The 18,968-nt window shown below is 46.4% G+C and overlaps 1 protein-coding gene across 1 annotated transcript in view; it reads right to left on the reverse strand.

The window, feature by feature from the left end:
* The window catches only part of LAMB1 (laminin subunit beta 1), a 158,928-nt gene that overhangs the window by 43,309 nt on the left and 96,651 nt on the right, over positions 1-18,968 (reverse strand). The window contains exons 22-24 of the mRNA XM_060246076.1: positions 16,077-16,301; positions 12,982-13,199; positions 10,670-10,766 (exon numbers count right to left, since the gene is read on the reverse strand). Coding sequence (XP_060102059.1) covers positions 10,670-10,766; positions 12,982-13,199; positions 16,077-16,301 — 540 coding nt within the window. The remainder of the gene's footprint in view (positions 1-10,669; positions 10,767-12,981; positions 13,200-16,076; positions 16,302-18,968) is intronic.

Below are 18,968 nucleotides of genomic sequence, written 5' to 3' on the forward strand. Positions count from 1 at the left end.
CGGCGTGGAGGGGTCTCACAATACCGAGGACGGTCGTCTTTGTGTGTACGGTCTCAGTATTGAGGCGACTCAAGGTGTCGAGAGTCGTCATGGTACCGAGATTCGTCATGGGTATGTCGATAAGAACCTGTGGATGGCAATCTTCGGTACCTACAAGGGGATGGTGACCTGGACCTCGATGGGGTATAGTAGTAGTAGCGTTCCATGTGACTGCTTCGGGACCTTTTGGCTCGGATACGGATGGGCAGTTCTTTCAGAGTCGACGGCTCTCTTTCAAGGGAGTGTACTGATATTGTCTGTGGAGGTATTGAGACCTCTCGGAGCGCGCGTCCAGGATGTTGAGGCGCTGGCTTTTAGTCAAGTCCGGGGACTCGGTGTTCAGTATCTGCTCTGGTAAAGATTCGTGGATCGAAGGTGACAGAGAGTGGATGCGAACTATCTCAAGGGGCATAATGGCGGGCGTCGAGGTTGCTTTCGAGGTCGGTGTGTCGGAACTAAAGCACCGGAGCTGGCCGCCGGGTGCGGCATGGGAAGCCTTGCCGAAGAAGTTGGGTCCGGTGGCTTATGGCTTGTCTTGGGTTTCTTAGGAGTTTTCGGGGTCGTAGAGTCCTTAGAAGTCGATTCCGAGTGGTGACGCTTCTTGGAATCGTCCGACTTCTTTGAGTGTTTTCCGGACTTAGGCTTACTGGGAACCAAGGCCACGGAAGCTGCTGGTGGCGCCATTCCCTTTTGAGCTAGGGATGGTGGCGAAGTCTGAGGAGCCGAGGCGTGGGACATAGCTGGGCGCAGAGATGACTCAAGCAAATGGCTTCTGAGTCTTGCGGCGCGATTTTTTTTCGAGCTTGTTTGCCGAATTGGCTACAGTGCACGCAAGTATCAATGTGGTGTGCCTCGCCGAGGCAAAAAAGACATAAGGAGTGGCCGTCTGTTGGTGGAATTTTTGCGGCACAGCGGACACACCTTTTAAAAGTGATTTTGTCCTTTCCTTCCATCCTCCCGGAGGGGGGGGGGACGGGAAAAGTTCGAAGAGATAGTAAAAGATTTCTTTCTTTTTTTCTTTTTTTTTTAAACGATACCAGTGAAGAGAAGTGAAGTAGCGAGGAATGAAGACAGTGAAGGAATCGGATTGCGATGAAAAGCAGGAGACTCAGCGAGGAAGGTGTATTCCGGATGGCGGTAAAGAAGAAACTGAGTGGATTAGGTGCCTCCCCTTCGTCCAGACATGCGCAGGCGATGCCTCCTCCCCGGAACGAGGGGAGGGCGCACTAAAATTAATGCTTCAAGATTGCTTTGAATTCTCCGATCCTGACGGATTACCCATATGTGGGACTGCACAGAGGCCACGAAGAAGATCTATGACATCTTGCGATCTGGATGTGTGTGTATGTGCGTAAGAATCCAATTTGCCAAGGAGTCATCATTTGGATGGACATCAAAGCAAAGTGGATCAACCAGGGAGTGTTCTTTATTGCATGGAGCTCAACTGGAGGATGGAGGGGTGAGAACAACTTATGACTACAGTAAACAAGTCTGCTTTATTAGGGTTTGTCATGATGACTGAATGCAGCCTTTGTCAGCATGCTGCTGCTGCTGCCGCCGCTACCACCACGAAAAAATCTGGAAGCTGCCTTGCAAGTATTCATAGGACTTTTTTAAAAGAAACAAGTACATGCCTACATACACCTTTTAAAAACTTGGGAGTTACGATAACTTCTGCTATAGCTTTAGTGACAACGATGGAAAATAATAACTGCAAAACTTTTTCTACCGTCAGTTTCCCCTATATTTGTTTATAGTTCAGCATGGCAAAGAGCCGTATTCTTACTGGGTATCCATTAAATACAGCTGTGCTATTTTAATTAAAACCACACACCAGGTTTTCTTGGCAACATGCCTAATAGTAAAACCAAATCCCTGAATTATTAGCATAAGCATGTCTTCACATGGACTCATTCAGCATGCTCTTCCATGAAAAAGAGGAATCTGGAGGATTTGGACTCTTTAACAGCAAAGTCAGTTTTGCTTACAGAAGAAGAATTCTAATTTGATTCCAGAGCAGTCAGCTACACGCAATATTGTTCTGTATTCCAGCTAATTCCTTATCTGTATGATGCCAGAAAGGACTTTTTGTGCCTTTTCACGTAACTATATCCACTCTGCTTTTATATACAGCTTTTAAGTACTCACATAAATAGTCATCCCATTCAAGAGACTAAATGGAAGATTTTATTACTAATACAACCAGATACATGGTCAGATTATACATTAAATTAAAATCTAGTTTGCTTTTTTAAAGAAATACCTATAGTCGGTTTCCTAACACCTAGTTCAACAGATCCTGTTAGAATGTCAAACTAGAATCGGGAGATCACAGTTCAAATTCCCTCTCTGCCATAAAAGCTTGCTAGGTGATCTTGGGCAATTCAGACATCTAACCTACCACACAGGGTTGCAAGCAGGCCTCAGTTTCGGCCAATCAATGCTGCTCTGGAAGCTCTAATGTCCCCCCCCCCCACGTCCTCCTTACTTACCTCCACTTTGGAACGCTGTAGGGAGGGAGGGCAGACAGAAGCAGCAGCTTAACCCCGCCCCCAGCAGTCCTCAGTCATGCAAGGAAAAGCTGGGGGTTACATGTGGTGCTACCCTCTCTCTGCTGCCACCAGGAGCCAGTCCAGAAGGCGGGGTTGGGGTGGGAGATGGGGCGGTGGGAGGTTTGTTGGCATTTAAGGAGTGGGGGCTGAAAGATGATGACTGCAGATTTATACCCCACTCTTCTCTCTGAATCAGAGACTCAGAGCGGCTTACAATCTCCTATATCTTCTCCCCCCACAACAGACACTCTGTGAAGTGGGCAGAGCTGAGAGGGCTGTCACAGCAGCTGCCCTTTCAAGGACAACTCCTGCAATAGCTATGGCTGACTCAAGGCCATTCCAGCAGCTGCAAGTGGAGGAGTGGGGAATCAAACCTGGTTCTCCCAGATAAGAGTCCGCACACTTCACTACTACACCAAACTGGCTCCCTGGGTTGTGCAAGGCTGGCCCTGACCGTCCACAGGGAGATTGTCCCCAGGCAGCCTGGGGACTCTCTAAGGAGTAGTGAGTGGCTCTTTGGCCTTGTGGGGGCGGGAGGGGTGCCCTGAGAGCAGCCAGGCCACACGAGGCATGCCCCAGCTATCCACGGGGAGATTTTCCCCAGACAGAAAGAGGAAATCTAGGCACTTTCAATGCTAGCCATTTAATCTTCTCTTAGTGTGCATTTCAAAATGACCTTCTACATTAGCTAGCATCTTCCGTTCTTTCTTGCCTTGGAGTTTCTTGTAGGCTCTACATTCATTTTATGTGACTAGAACTCACACCAATTTCAGCTTCCTTTCTCCCCACAGTTTCCAAAACTCCTTTTGGAGTGGACCTTTTGCCAGCTCCATGTTTGATCTGGGTCTCTTTTTAAAAGTCTCTGGGGGATAGGGTTGCCAAGTCCAATTCAAGAAATATCTGGGGGCTTTGGGGGTGGAGCCAGGATATTTTGGGGGTGGGGCCAGGAGACATGGGGGTGGAGCCATGAGCAAAGTTGGAACAAGCATAATTGAACACCAAAGGGAGTTCTGGCCATCACATTTAAAGGGACCGCACACCTTTTAAATGCCTTCTCTCCATTATAAATAATGAAGGATGGGGGCAACCTTCTTTTGGAGCTCATAGAATTGGACGCCCTGGTCCAATCCTTTTGAAACTTTGGGGGGGGGTGGGTGTTTTGAGGACAGGCATCAGATGCTATGCTGCAAATATGGTGCCTCTACTTCAAAAACACCCCCCCCCCCGAGCCCCAGATACCCATGGATCCATTCTCCATTATTCTCTGTGGGAATCCTTCTTCATAGGGAATAGAGTACCCAGTAGACATTCCCCCCATCCGCTTTCTGATTACCCTAAAGTGGGGGGAGGGTCTCCAAACCAGGGGATCCCCTTCCCCCACCTGGGGATTGGCAACCCCACTGGGGGATCTTTGTGGCCCGCCCATTCCGCCTTCCCCTGTAACGTCCTCTCTCTCTTTAGGTTTATGCTCCCTCCCCATTCTGTTTTCTTTCCCTCCTTCTCCAAAGAAAAAAGAGAAAGATATGTCCTCCTGGACAGGCAAACTTGACAACGGTCAGAGAGAACATAAGAATGACTCAGTAAATATAAAAGACTAGAGGATTTCCCCCTCCTGTCCCTTTCTTTTTGCAGAATCATGGAGGGGGGAGCTGAAAGATGCTTTGAGGATTCCTGCTTTGGTTTCTCTTAAAGGTATGCTATCTTATTCTCTCTTCTCATGCCCTGCCAGAGGGAAAGCCACCAATATTCAACCAGGATCCTCTTCAGTTCACCCCTTCCTCATTAATAGTTTTATTCAGGGCTTTTTTTGAGCAGGAACGCACAGGAACACAGTTCCGGCTGGCTTGGTGTCAGGGGTGTAGCCTAATATGCAAATTAGCTCTTGCTGGGCTTTTTCTACAAAAAAGCCCTGTGCAAAACAATTATGATGTCAGGGGTGTGGCCTAATATGCAAATGAGTTCCTGCTGGGCTTTTCCTACCAAAAAAGCCCTGGTTTTATTGATTTTTTTTTAAATGGGGGAGGGGTTTCCTTCCAGCTTCTCTTTCTGCGGTCTTGGCTTTCTGTTTGCTGCCATGGCAGCAGGAACTTTCCCATCCAGACTAGCCAGCTGCAGATCCCCCACCATGGGGTGGAAATGCAGAAAGCATAACCTGCAGAGAGTGATCCGAATCACTCTCATTCCTTATTGTCCTATTGGGGTAAAAGTTGTCTTAAAAGAAGTGGGGGGGGGGGGAAACTGAAATGAAAATTAAAGGTACAAAATACTTGCAGAAATCAGGATAAACCATAGCACTTTGGGGCCAGAACCAAATTTAAAAACCTTTGTGGAAAAGCCCAACGAGATTTTACTGTGGTGTAAACTTGTCTGGACTAGAACCTACTTCATCAGATGCATCTGAACAAGACTTTTTTTTGGTAGAAAAAGCCCAGCAGGAACTCATCAGCCGCACCCCCAGATACCAGTCCAGCCAGAACTCCATTCTTATGTGTCCTTGCTCAAAAATAGCCCTGCATCTGAAACTCTAACAGCATCCAATAAAGTACATTCTATTCAACAAAAGATTAGGCCACAAGGAATCTGTTGGCCTTAAAGGTGCCCAAGAGTATTTTTAATGAATTGTGAAGAAATAATGGGACCCTGGAAATAATTCCTTTTCTGTATGCCACCCAGTCAGGAGACATAACAGTGCTCCAGTGTAAAATGTCTTGGGTCAAATCTTATTTAAAGAAACATACACAGATTGGTTAAGAAATGGTGTCGTTTATAGAACACCGGAAAATGGATTTTTGTGACTTTGTAAGACAGGGGTGTCAAACATATGGCTGGCAGGCCGGATACAGGTCCTTGTACAGGCTTTGTATCTGACCCACAAGCAACTGGCTGTCTCTTGCTTCATTCTCCAGGGCTGCTGCTACCACTGCATTGCAACTCACTTTTGCCTAGTTCCCTCTTGTGCTTCCTGCTCCCTAAGCCAAGCTTCCATTCCCTCAGTAGGCCGAGTAGGAAGGGAGGGGAAGAGCACGAGAGAGTGCCCTTGCATGAGAGAGAACAAAGTCGGAGTCCTGCGGTGCCCTTAAGACCAGAACAAACACACAAACACACACACAGCTCCTGCTTCAAAAGCCAAACCTCCCCTCCCTGCATTGACTGAGGACAAAGGGAGGGAGATGGCGAGCGAGAACAAAGTCTGAGTCCCATATTGCCTTTAAAACCAACAAAGTTTTATTTCAGGTATAAGCTTTTGAGGGAGGGAGGGAAGGTGTCAGTAATGACAGTTATGACCGTTGCTTTCACTGGTATTATTTCCTTTGCTTGTTAATGTTCCATTATCATCATACCATTGCCACTGCATTTATATGATGTACTAATGCCATACTGCAAGTGTATCCACAAATACTAAGCCCACTGATTTTGTAGCTGTTTGGTATTTTGTGTCCTGTGAAATGTTCCAGGTCAGCAGGTGGAAGAAGAGCATGGGGACACACAGCTAATCTACTGTCCCCGGGTAACGCTGAGAGCAGCCAACTGAACTGGAGTGTGTAGGATATGACCTTGACTAGGAGCAACACAGAGGCCTGGGAAAAGAATTTTCATTTAATTCAAAAGACTTTTAGCGGGCATGGGAAAAGGGGAGCCTTATTATGCTGTAACCTATAAGTGCCAAGAGTCTGCCAGGTCAACTCAGTCTGGCAAGACCTGATCTTGCAATGCATGTCATTAGTGGGTGCTTCAAGTCTCATCATTAAAAGCGTCTTTGAACCAACCTAAGGACTCTTGTGATTGAGTTTGGGCAAAACCTAACAGTGGGTGGATGAATTCTTCTGACAAGCACAATTTACATTGAAATTGCTGTGCTCCACTGTTTTCTTTAAGATTTGATCTCTCTCTTTTTCTTTCACACACACATATGCACACACACAGCTCCCTCAGTTGCTGTTTCCTACTTTCTCTTCCCACCACTAGGGCACGCTGCCACCACCTGATCAATTTAGGGGTTCCTGAAAGGAACAGGACTCCCAGTCCCCCTTGCCAGTTCTGTAGCCTCAGGGTTCTCTACCAACTCAGCACCTGGTTAACACAGAGACCACAGTCCTTCTTTGGGAGACCCCTGGAGGATTGGCACCCTTGCCAACTGTATGCCTTTCCTGGACTCCCCTCTAATAGTAGTGTGGTCTAAGGCGGTTGGGGAACCTTGGTGGTACAGAGGGACTACCTTTTGAACAAATAAAACATTTATTTAAAACAAGCAACTATTTACAGGCATTTTTAAATACAGGGTGAACAGAAGTAATAAATGAAAGTAGGGATAAATGCTCCTTCTCTCCCTAATATACAACTGGCCCCGACCATACCATCCAGAACCGACTCACCAGCCTCCACGACTCAAATCAAAAACTCCAACTTTCCCTCCCAAAATCTATAATATAAAACCCCGTTCCCACCCAGGAACTGGCTTACTTCCTTGCAGCATTCTGCCAGACCAGCCAGACAGACTTTCTGTCACTCTAGGAGGTCTCCTCTGAATTGCTGCTCCCAGATAGGAGGGGAGGGGGAAGGAACATAAGAACATAAGAGAAGCCACGTTGGATCAGGCCAACGGCCCATCAAGTCCAACACTCTGTGTCACACAGTGGCAAAAAATGTTATATACACACATACACTGTGGCTAAAAGGAGAAATAGACTAGGCCGAAGCCTTGCCTAGAGTTTAATAGAGTCCTCTAGCCAACTCCCAGACAAGCACAGGCCTAAAATGGTGTTTCTCCACAGTAGCCAATCTTCCAAGAGCTTACAGAGCTCTTATGACAGGGCCTACTGTAAGCTCATGGAGGATTGGCTACATCAGGGGTGTGTAGGCTTGCCAATTCCCAGGTCCCAGTGGGAGTTCTTCCGGTTTCCCGGGCTCCTTCCCGCCCCCAGTCAGCTGGCCAGTGGAGGGAAGCCCCACCCCCAGAGGACCATGTGCCTTTCTACCTCTGGAGACTTCAGTCTCCGATTAAAAGGCTTCCTCTTGGGATGGTGTGTCTGTGTCACTTTGGAAAAGTTGGCAGCAGCTCCTGAGTAGAGAGGCCAACCCCTCGCTTCAGAGTCACCAGAAACGGGGTGGGGGAGGGAAACGTCTGCTGAGCACTTCATTATTCCCTATGTGGAGACCGATTCTCATAGGGTATAATGGGGAATTGATCTGGAGGTTTCGGGGGATCTGGGAGGGCTGTTGTTTGAGGTAGAGGCACCAAATTTTCAGTATAGTATCTAGTGCTTCTCCCCAAAGTATCCCCCAAGTTTCGAAACGATTGGACCATGGAGTCCAATTCTATGAGCCACAAAAGAAGGTGCCCCTATCCTTCGTTATTTCCTATGGAAGGAAGACATTTTAAAAGGTGTGCTGTTCCTTTAAATGTGATGGCCAGAACCCCCTTGGAGTTCTATTATGCTTGTCACACCCTTGTTCCTGGCTCCACCCCCATGTCTCCTGGCTCCACCCCCAAAGTCCCCAGATATTTCTTACATTGGACTTGGCAACCCTAGGGATGTGTAGCCTAATATGCAAAGGAGTTCTTGCTACAAAAAGCCTTGCATTTATGGTTTCATCTGTTCCAATTCAACATGTCCTCCTTTTCCTCCCTCCAACCCCACTTCATTCTCTCTTTGCTTTTTTTAACTGTTTCATTATCATCACTAGCACTTGGGTGGATTTTGCCCAGTCTGAAATCAACACATTATTTCACTAGGAGAGATCCCCCTCTCCATTTTTAACAGATGAAGAGGAGGAGAAAGGAAACCTAATAGTACAGTTTGCAATCTTTATTAGTGGAAAGGAGCAAGAGTCCAGGTCCACCTAACAAAACTTGTGGCAGAGCATGAACTTTCATGAGCCATTTCTCACTTTTTCAGATACAGAGAGTCCATTCTTATATCTTGGAGAGTGGAGTGATATCAGATACCAAATGACAATAATAAGCCTTGGTAATGAGACAGGTCTCATTACCTAGGTCTCAACTCACTTCTGGAGGATGCATTGAGATTCATTATGATTCAATATCAGTTGCAATTCAGCAGTCTCTCTTTCTAATCTCCCTTTGTAAGGTCAGCAACTGAATGTCCTGGAAGGTTAAATGTCCCCCCATTGGTTTCTAATGTCAGACTTTATGTCCATTTAGTCGTTGCATCCTCCAAGACTAAACTGAGACCTAGGTTTCCCGTCTCATTACCAATGCTGGTATCTTCATGCCTACTACCCCTCTGCGTACCATACCTAATCCAATCAAGGCTGCTATTGTCATTCAGCTGCTATTGCTATTCGGCATCTGAAATCACCTTTATAAAGTTTGTATCCCCAGTATTTCATGTTACGTTTTATGGCTCATGTGGCACAACCTAACGATGTGACATTTATGTCAGATTTGGCTCTCATAATAAATGAGTTCAACGCCTCTGCTATATGTTGCTTTCCTTTTATAAAATTAATACACACACCTACACCAAGAAGAAGAAGAAGAAGATATTGGATTATATCCCTCCAAAGAGTCTCAGAGCGGCTCACAATCTCCTTTACCTTCCTCCCCCCCACAACAGACACCTTGTGAGGTAGATGAAGATATTGGATTTATATCCCGCCCTCCACTCCGAAGAGTCTCAGAGTGGCTCACAATCTCCTTTACCTTTCCCCCCCCCCACCCCGCCCACAACAGACACCCTGTGAGGTAGATGAAGATATTGGATTTATATCCCGCCCTCCACTCTGAAGAGTCTCAGAGCGGCTCACAATCTCCTTTCCCTTCCTCCCCCACAACAAACACCCTGTGAGGTGGGTGGGGCTGGAGAGGGCTCTCACAGCAGCTGCCCTTTCAAGGACAACCTCTGCCAGAGCTATGGCTGACCCAAGGCCATTCCAGCAGGTGCAAGTGGAGGAGTGGGGAATCAAACCCAGTTCTCCCAGATAAGAGTCCGCACTACACCAACCCGGCTCTCCAAACTAGTTGCAAGTTTGTTGCAAGTTTGTTCCAGTCTGGACTATCAACCATTTCACAATGTGGCTTGTCTATAATTATAAACTGGTATACTGTATACAGATTTCTACAGCAACCTAATTAATACACCTCAGTCATTCTTGCCAACCTTAAAAAGTCTGTGTAAGTTTGTCACCTGTCATTAATGACATTTTCTTCTACCCCACATACAGCAGTTCACAAACTACCACAGCAGTTTGTTTATGAAAGATGGTGAATACACACCTTGTACTAATGCATGGAACTTTTGGAAGAGATATTAACTAATTTTATTCAGGCTACTGCAGTGGCGCTAACTCTGTGGCTCCTAGAGAACTACATTCACAACAGCGTCAACCAAAAGAACCACATTTACTTCTATCCCTGGCATGAGGCGTGCACCTCAGGGAATCTTGCAGCTTACCCATTCCTCCAGCAGCTGTATTCAAGGTGGAAACTACCTGCCAAACACGTCCCACCGGGCAAGGGCCTTACCCACCGTGCTGGAACATGGGACTGGTGCCACATTAGGGAACAGTGCTTAGAAGAGCCACAAGTGACATACCAGAGAATCATATGCAATTCCCAAACTATTGCATGAGTATCACCAGGATACTGGATAGCTGGTGCTAATCTGGTTGTGACTGCAGCACTTACATCTCTCATTTTTAACCATTTTATAGTATATCTGTGTGTGTTTTGAAACCACTTAATCAAGCTATCATTTGTTACAAAACTTCAACAACCTACTTTGTAACCAGCTAGAGCAAAATTAAATTTAGCTTCACTAAAATAGTGCTAGAGAAAAACCAGCTAAGATCAATGAGCTTCATTGTTAAGTACTGTAGTTACAAATATTGCAACACGAGGGCTGCTGAACGCCCTACAGAATCTTGTTCTCTCTTGTTCCTCAAAGCTTTTTCTCAAGTAAATGTTGCTTTGTTTCTTTCTATGTGCACAAGCATAAGGCAAGCTGGCGAGTTATCTAGATTGTAGATGACGCAAGAAGTTACAATAACAGATAGAGATATTCAGCAATCGGATGAGATCCTTCAGACAGCATAAGCAATGAAACTAAACTGCTCACCTTGGCACTCAACACTGGGGTCACCCCAGTAAAACTCCTGGCATTCACTACACGTGCGCCCTCCAAATCCTGGCATACACTGGCACTGTCCAGTGAACTGTTAATGCAGAAAAAAAAAAACACAAGGAAATAGTATTTTGCCAGATGAATACATTGCAAAAACTTTATCAAGCCTTGGAAGTACTTTGTCATCTGGATGATCACTGCGCTATAGTATCCGAAATGGTAAAAACGTGATCAAGTCAATATTCGGCAACTTTAACTTGCTGATGTTTTCAGACGGAGATTCTGTGGTTAGTGGGAGCTGGGCTGGAGGTGGAGCATCGACTGCCAGCTCTTGATAGGACTCTATTAACAGCAGCACCAGCCGTCAAGAGTCTGGGAGTGATGCTCGGCCCCAAGGCAATTGACTCCTCTCTTGTCCCACTCAGACCACAGTAATCCCTGCAATGATCACCTCTAGATTAGACTACTGTAACTTGCTCTGTGCTGGCCTGCCCTCCGGTCTGACCCGGAAGCTCCAAAGGATCTAGAATGTGGCGCGCGTCCTGACAGGAACGCTACAGACACCACGCATTTATCCTGCGCTGCACCAGCTACGCTAGCTTCCAGTTGGCTACCAAGTCAAATTCAAGGTTTTGATTATGACCTTCAAAGCCTTTCGTGGTCTGGGACTGATGTATCGACAGGACTGCCTCCTCCAATCTGTTCCAAGAAGGGCATTACAATCTAGCGGTTAGAATTTGCAGGTGATCCCTGGCCCTAAAGAGGTCAGGCTGTCCTCTAGAAGGGCCAGGACTTTTTCAGTCCTGGCCCCGACCTGGTGGAATGTTCTGCCAGAAGACACCAGGGCCCTGCGAGATTTTTTTACAGTTTTACAGGGCCTGTAAGATAGAGATGCTTCACCAGGCTTTTGCCTAAGGACAGTGATGGTTGCCAAGCTGGCACCTCTTTCCTTCATCCCCTTTTCAGGGGTCCCCCCACTCTCGATGCAGTGTCTGGGAATCTGGATTTGCAGCACACGAATAAGGCCATCAGGATTTGTATTTGTTTTTAGCTGGAGTAGTTGTGCTGGTTAAATGACTGTATTTTTATCCTCTGTTGTACATCACCTAGAGCCCAGCACTAGCTGGGATAGAGTGATTCATCAAGCTGAATAAATAATAATAATGCAATAGCTCTGTCTCCATGACAGAACTTTCTCTGTGGCTTTGGGGACTCAAAAGGCCACATACAGTAACTGAACCCATTCCCTACAACCCGGATAATATTCCCACCTTCCCTGGGTCAAAGTACTCAAAACTAATATTCCAGACAGCAGGCACAACACAGAAAAGATGATGCCCGAGCACACCGAAAGAGGTGACTCAAGCAAATGAGTCAAACCACATTAAGAGCTGGGAAATTCAAGAAAAGTCCCCTGGTGGTCACCGGCCACACTGACGTGCAGGAATAAATACAGCAATTCACCAAAACTGCCCTATGCAGAAATGCAATAAGCACCCACTACACGCCATTCAGTGCAGCTTTTGCAGGGTTGCAGCCAATACCCCTTCTAATTTTTTCTCTCTACTGAGCAGAGCAGTTGACATCCTGAGCAGCATATAACTGCTGTAATCTTCAAATGAGCAAGACCCTGTGGGGCTCCAGACTGCTGCCGAGCGGGGCTTCCTGCGTTAATGAGCGGCCACTCAAGCCATTCCTTCAGCAGCTTGCCTTGAACCCCAGTGGGGAGACATGAGAGGAGGGTGTTTGGGGTAGCCAAAAACCTTGAACCATTGCTAAGGTTATTAACATTACCTATTTCTCCAGCTATTACAGTGTGGTGCCTGGATCAGATGGGCAGCTGCATACACCTTTATTAAACTGATAGGAGTACAAAATGCAGAATATCTCAGAGCCAAACTAGACATGATGGCATCCTCGTGCCTGCCATGAGGTTACTGCCACCATTTAAAATTCACTGTGATGCTCATCCCCCCTCCTACATACCTTTTCAAGAGCTGAAGCAGGTCCAGGGAAGAGGACAAACACTCAGTCTGCTGCACCGTAGGTTCAGGCCCTTGAGGCGTTTTAAAATGACTTTAAAATGACTGCGGCATCCTTGGGCTGGCCACGAGGATGTCATCATGTCTAGCTTAACCCAGAGTTACTGTTCCCACTGGTGGCAAAACCAGCGGTATTCTCAGCTTGATAAGATAAACCATACAGATTACTCTTGCTGTACTTCCCTGAGTAACTGGGAGGCTCTCAAACAGTCCACTCTAGCCCTGATCGATCTATGGTAGCAAGGCATCTTGTATACTTCTTACCTCATTACAAGACGAACCGAAGGAACGTTCCATATCACAGACACACGGTTCGCACCCTGTGCCACTGGCTAACTTCCACGTGTTCGGGGCACAGCGGTCACAGTTCTGTCCAATCACATTGGGAAGACACTGGCACTGGCCCGTTTCCTTTTCACATTCACATTCGTTGATGCTGTTGCAACGCTCGTGTACTGTTCCCAAATAATTGCAAACGCATCCTGGAGTGAAAGAGGGCCAAAATAAATTCACAGTAACACGCTTGGAGGAGAAATCAACACACATGGACATTTAGGATATACTTGTGGAGTTCGAGCTCAAAAACTCATTTTTGAACGTTAGCCCTTTCAATTAAAGCGATAAGCTCGCTCACTTTGTTCTGTGGTATAGACACTTGATCGTTTTGATTTGTGAGGTAGGAACTGAGATCATTCACACACAAGTTTTTTGCCCTGACATGGATGATATTGAGAAGCAAGTCCCTTCCCAACTACCCCACAGCATTTATTTATTTACTTTACTTCATTTATACCGCACTTTTCTCCCAATGGGGACCCAAAGTGGCTTACGATATTGTCCCCTTCTCCATTTTATCCCCACAACCATCCCGTGAGGAAGTTGAGGCTGGACGTGTGTCACTGGCCCAGCGAAGGAGGGAAATCAAACCTGAGTCCTAGTCCCATAATCTAACCACCACATCACACTGGCTCAGACTTCCTCCATCTTTCCTGTGATCTTTCCTAAATCTGTTTTGTTGTGATGTTTTGGAACAGATATAACAGCAAAGCCAAGGTGTGTCTTGACGAGGACGGGCTGGTGATGAGGATGGGCTGGCATCGGAGCCTACAACCGGCCCCTCTAGAGCTCAGGAGGTTGACAGCTTTCTGCCAGCAGCCCCCACCCCTGACCCAGCAGCAGAGGAGGAGTAGTGGAACCCGCCTGATTCTCCCCCATTAGTAGTTCAATTAAGGGAATGGCTACGGAACAGCCTAGAGAAAAGACGCACACCAAAGGGGAATGCATTCAATTAGTCTTGAGTATTAGCAGGAGCTTCCCTCCTGTTAAATGGAGTACTACCAGAGTCCCATTTAGCACCTGCTCGGGATTGGGGCCTCTGTGGAAGCAACTCGTCTATCTCGTGACTCGCCGCCACCTCTGTCTGCCTTTGAAACCTGATCCTTCGGCTTCTTTACTCCTGCCTTCGAATGACCCCGCTCTCGGTTTGGGTTTTGAACACTGCTCTCTTGGTTCCTGTTCTACTCTTTTGATACTGATCTTGGATGGACTTGGACTCTGTGCTTTGGACTTGCTCTTGAGTTCTCTCTCTGCTTTCTGACTAAGACCCCGGTCTCTTCCCCTGCCTGCACCCTAGTGCATGACAAGGTGCCATCCATGTGTATGGAAAGGTCTAGATCTTCCCAGCCCCACTCATAACAGCATCATTGTCCCTGGCCCAGTTGCATCGCAGTGCCCTCCCGTGCCACCTGGAAGCTTTTGTGTCGCTTCTTTTAAAAATGATAATTCTTGTGTCAATATAGTGTTTCATCAATATGGCAATTGCTGATTTCTTTTAAAAGCTCTCCAGGGTGTAAATGGCCGCTCTGGGAAACTGGAGCAGGGAAAATGTGGCAAAATCTGCAGTGTGGAAGTCCCACAACTACAGGAGGAAACAAGCCCACTGCCACATGGAAAATAGCTAAAAGATATGGTGGTGGTGGTGGTGGTGGTGGTGGTGATGATGATAAATAATGCATCCAAAGGCCATGTCTGCAATCACACACACACTAAATACTGCACTTTCAATCCACTTTTCAATGCACTTCCCAACTGGATTTTATTGTGTGAACTGGCAAAATCCAGTTGGAATGTGCACTGAAAGCAGATGGAAAGTGCATTAGCTTGTGTGATCCCGTCACTAGAAAAAGCAGGAACCACCATCGTTTCTCACTGTTCATTGCCTCCGTGCCTAAAATGAGAGTGTTACTGCTCACAGGACTGTTTCGAAGGATAAAAGAGTGAAGGAAATGTTATCTACTGTCTTTAGGGATGGGCATTCCATATGTTTAAACAACGGTTTCAGAGTTACACCTCACTGTATGGAAAGAAATTGCACAACAGCATTTAAAAGTACGCAGCAATTCCTTAATGTATATAAATCCCTCAACGTAGGCCTCACAAAGGCCTCAGTTCTTCATGATATGCTAAAGCTAGCCATCTTCTTTCTCCCCACTATTGAGCCTTTTCATTTAAGTATCACCATTTCTAAACATTGTGCACATCTAAGATTGCCTCTAAGTGATTAATTCCCAGGGTCAGGGCCGGCCCTTCCACTAGGCAAACTAGGCACCTGCCTAAGGTGCTGGCCTGCCGGGGGTACCAAATTGGGTACCCCCCATGTGACTTGGTGACATTATCAGTGCGGGGAGGGGGAGGCAGAAGTTAGCCTTGCCTAGGGTGCCAGACAGTCTAGGGCTGGCCCTGCCCAGGATATTAGGTTAAATCAGAAGAGGCTCACCATCTGCAGTGGGCCTATTCAAACTAGGCTTGAGTTTTCTTCCCATATGCCCCCCCAGAGAGTGCTGCGATCCGGCTCTAGAAACCTGCTTGTAATTCCTGGGCCAAAGAAGGCCCGGTTGAAGTCAACTAGGGACAGGGCCTTCTCGATCACAGCCCCTTGCTGGTGGAACCAGTTACCGGAAGAGGTCAGGGCCCTGCAGGACATTGGACAGTTCCGCAGGGCCTGTAAGACAGTCCTCTTCCGGTTGGCTTATAACTGACCGGCATTGAAACATTGAAATATTCTGACGGAAGACTATAAGATAGCACACTGAGACTGATTGATGTGTTGATATATTAGTTGTTTTAATTATGTAAATTATTATTGTATTTTAATTCTTGAATTTTATTGTTAGAATTTTTATGTTGTGAGCCGCCCTGAGCCCGCTTTGGTGGAGTAGGGCGGGATATAAATGAAATGAAATGAGTTGTCATACTGGCATTTTCATTTGCAGATTCATGACATTTGGTGCTCTAAAAATGCCCTAAAACTTAAAAGGAGACTAGCAAGGTTCAGAAGCAAAGGCCTTCCCTTCACTTACTTCTACAGTCCTGCTGAACTGCCCGTCCATAATAGCCATGTTTACACAGTTGGCAGTTTTCCCCCTCTGTGTGATACAAGCACTTCAGGCACAACCCTGTCTTTTTGTCACAGGCCTCTGGATCGGTCAGTTCAATGTTGTTGTTACACTGGCAAAGCGTGCAAGCCCCTCCAATCTCCTCAGGGTTTCCAAAGAATCCAGAAGTACATTCATCACACCTGCTCCCTGTTCAACAAGCCAAACACAGAAGAAATCGTCAGCATTTTTTTCAGCTCACCATACGATAAGTAATTGGCTGTGAAGGAAGACCAAGCCATCCGCTGAGAACATATGAACATATGAAGCTGCCTTCTACTGAATCAGACCTTTGGTCCATCAAAGTCAGTATTGTCTTCTCAGACTGGCAGCGGCTCTCCAGGGTCTCAAGCTGAGGTTTTTCACACCTATTTGCCTGGACCCTTTTTTGGAGATGCCAGGGATTGAACCTGGGACCTTCTGCTTCCCCAGCAGATGCTCTACCACTGAGCCACCGTCCCTCCCTAAAGTCAGTATTGTCTACTCAGACTGGCAGTAGCTCTCCAGGGTCTCAAGCTGAGGTTTTTCACACCTCTTTGCCTGGTCCCTTTTTTGGAGATGCCAGGGATTGAACCTGGGACCTTCTGCTTCCCAAACAGATGCTTTACCACTGAGCCACCGTCCCTCCCCCGGCACTAAACACGGCACTAAATTACCACAAACAAGGAAAGTTCAAAAAAAGGCAGTTCTGGTCAAATAACAAGGACAAACAAAGGGAAATTCAACCATGCTCAGTAGCCAATTTCCAGGGGGTAGAAAAGTCAAATAATGAAGGGTTGCCAATCTCCAGGTAGGATCTGGAGATCTCCCAGAGTTAAAGCTGATCTCCAGACTACAGAGATCAGTTCCCCAGAAGAAAATGACTGCTTTGGAGAATGAACTCTGGCACCCCATTGCTACTGAGCTCCCTCCCCTCCCCTCCCCAAACTGTACTCTTCTCATGGTCCGTCCACCAAATATCCAGGAATGCCCCAATCCAGCCATGGGAAACCTAAACCCATGGCAAGTGAGCATGCAGCTTGCAGTGGCCATCATTATAGTGAAGAGGACTGAGATGAAGACCTGGAACATTTGACTGCTTTCCCCCTTTTCTTATTGCTGAAAACAGAGATGGGGTCTATTCCCATCCTAGAACTTTATTACCTGCCACTATTTTAAATCTTTTCTCTACATTTTTGTGTACTGGCTTAATACCCTTAGATCATTACCGGTGTTAAGATGTTCTCTCCTGGATTTTGCGATGGATGCTTCATTTCTGTAAACTGCTTTGGCCACTGATCATGACTGAAAACTAGGTTATAAATTTAATAAATAATTCACTCTTTTCATTGACTGCTGTGTCCCAGAAAGGCCTTTGTGTCAGTTTAAGTGTTACAGGCCTTGCATGGTAATAAAATAACTGAATTCTACAGTGTTCTCTCCATCTTTCTCCCCAGTGAAGATTCAAGCAGCTTATACTGTGGCTTCTCTTCACAACAGCACTGTAAGGTACATAAGAACATATGAAAAGCCATGTTGAATCAGGCCAATGGCCCATCCAGTCCAACACTCTATGTCACACAATGGCCAAAACCCAGGTGCCATCAGGAAGTCCACCAGCAAGGCCAGAATGCCACAAATCCTGCCACTGTTGCCTCCACCCCCAGGCACCAAGAATACAGAACATCACTGCCCCAGACACTGTGTTTCATCTATACATTGTGGCTAATAGCCATTGATGGACCTCTGTTCCATATGTTTCTCTGTTTGATTGATTTTCCAAAGTGGAAAAGGGGAAAGGGAAATGGAAAATAAAGATTAACGTTATCATTAAAAAAAATTTGTAATCCAGTCTGCATGTTGACAAGTCTTTCAAATAAAATACCGCTGATATTGTTATTCATTTTACACTATATCTTCCTGATCTATAAAAAAACATTATGAAGATTGTAAATCACCTTAGGCGGGCAAGGCAGTTGGCCCCCTTCCTGGAGCGCGACGACCTAGCAACAGTGATCCATGCTACGGTCACCTCGAGGTTGGACTACTGTAATGCCCTCTACATGGGGCTGCCCCTGTCCCGAACTCGGAAATTGCAGCTGGTGCAGAATGCCGCGGCCCGGCTGTTATTGGGCCTCCCAAAGCGGGAGCACATTCAGCCGGGTCTTCGGACTCTGCACTGGCTTCCAGTGATATACCGAGTCCGGTACAAGGTGCTGGTTATTACCTTTAAAGCCCTATATGGCTTGGGACCTGTCTACCTGAAGGACCGTCTCTCCCCGCATGTTCCCCAGAGAGTACTGAGGTCGGGATCACAAAACTTCCTTACTGTCCCTGGGCCGAAAGAAGCCCGCTTGAAATCCACAAGAGAAAGGGCCTTCTCTGTTATGGCCCCTACATGGTGGAATCAGCTACCGGAAGAGGTGAGGGCCCTGCAGGACCTTGTTCAGTTCCGCAGGGCCTGTAAAACAGCCCTCTTCCGGTTAGCCTACACCTAGCTTGAGAATTTTAATGCAACCTGCCAGATCTCTGTATATATTGGAATATTTATTAATTTTTATGGTTTTATCTGTTTTATCTGTTTTAAAGTTATTCCCTTACATGTTTAAATATTGTTTAATTTATGTTGGAGCTAATGTTGGAAGCCGCCCTGAGCCACTTGTGGGAAGGGCGGGATATAAATTCTAAATAAATAAATAAATAACTTAGATTATCTATCTAGCCATATTGGATTACCTTTCCACATTTTAATGTACATCGTAGTGGGTTAAAAAAAAAAAAAGAATAAGAGTTCACACCAGTATGATTTACGTGTCTAACCACGTATATAGCTTCTCC

Source organism: Heteronotia binoei, chromosome 8, assembly GCF_032191835.1.
Source record: "Heteronotia binoei isolate CCM8104 ecotype False Entrance Well chromosome 8, APGP_CSIRO_Hbin_v1, whole genome shotgun sequence".
NCBI lineage: Eukaryota > Metazoa > Chordata > Lepidosauria > Squamata > Gekkonidae > Heteronotia > Heteronotia binoei.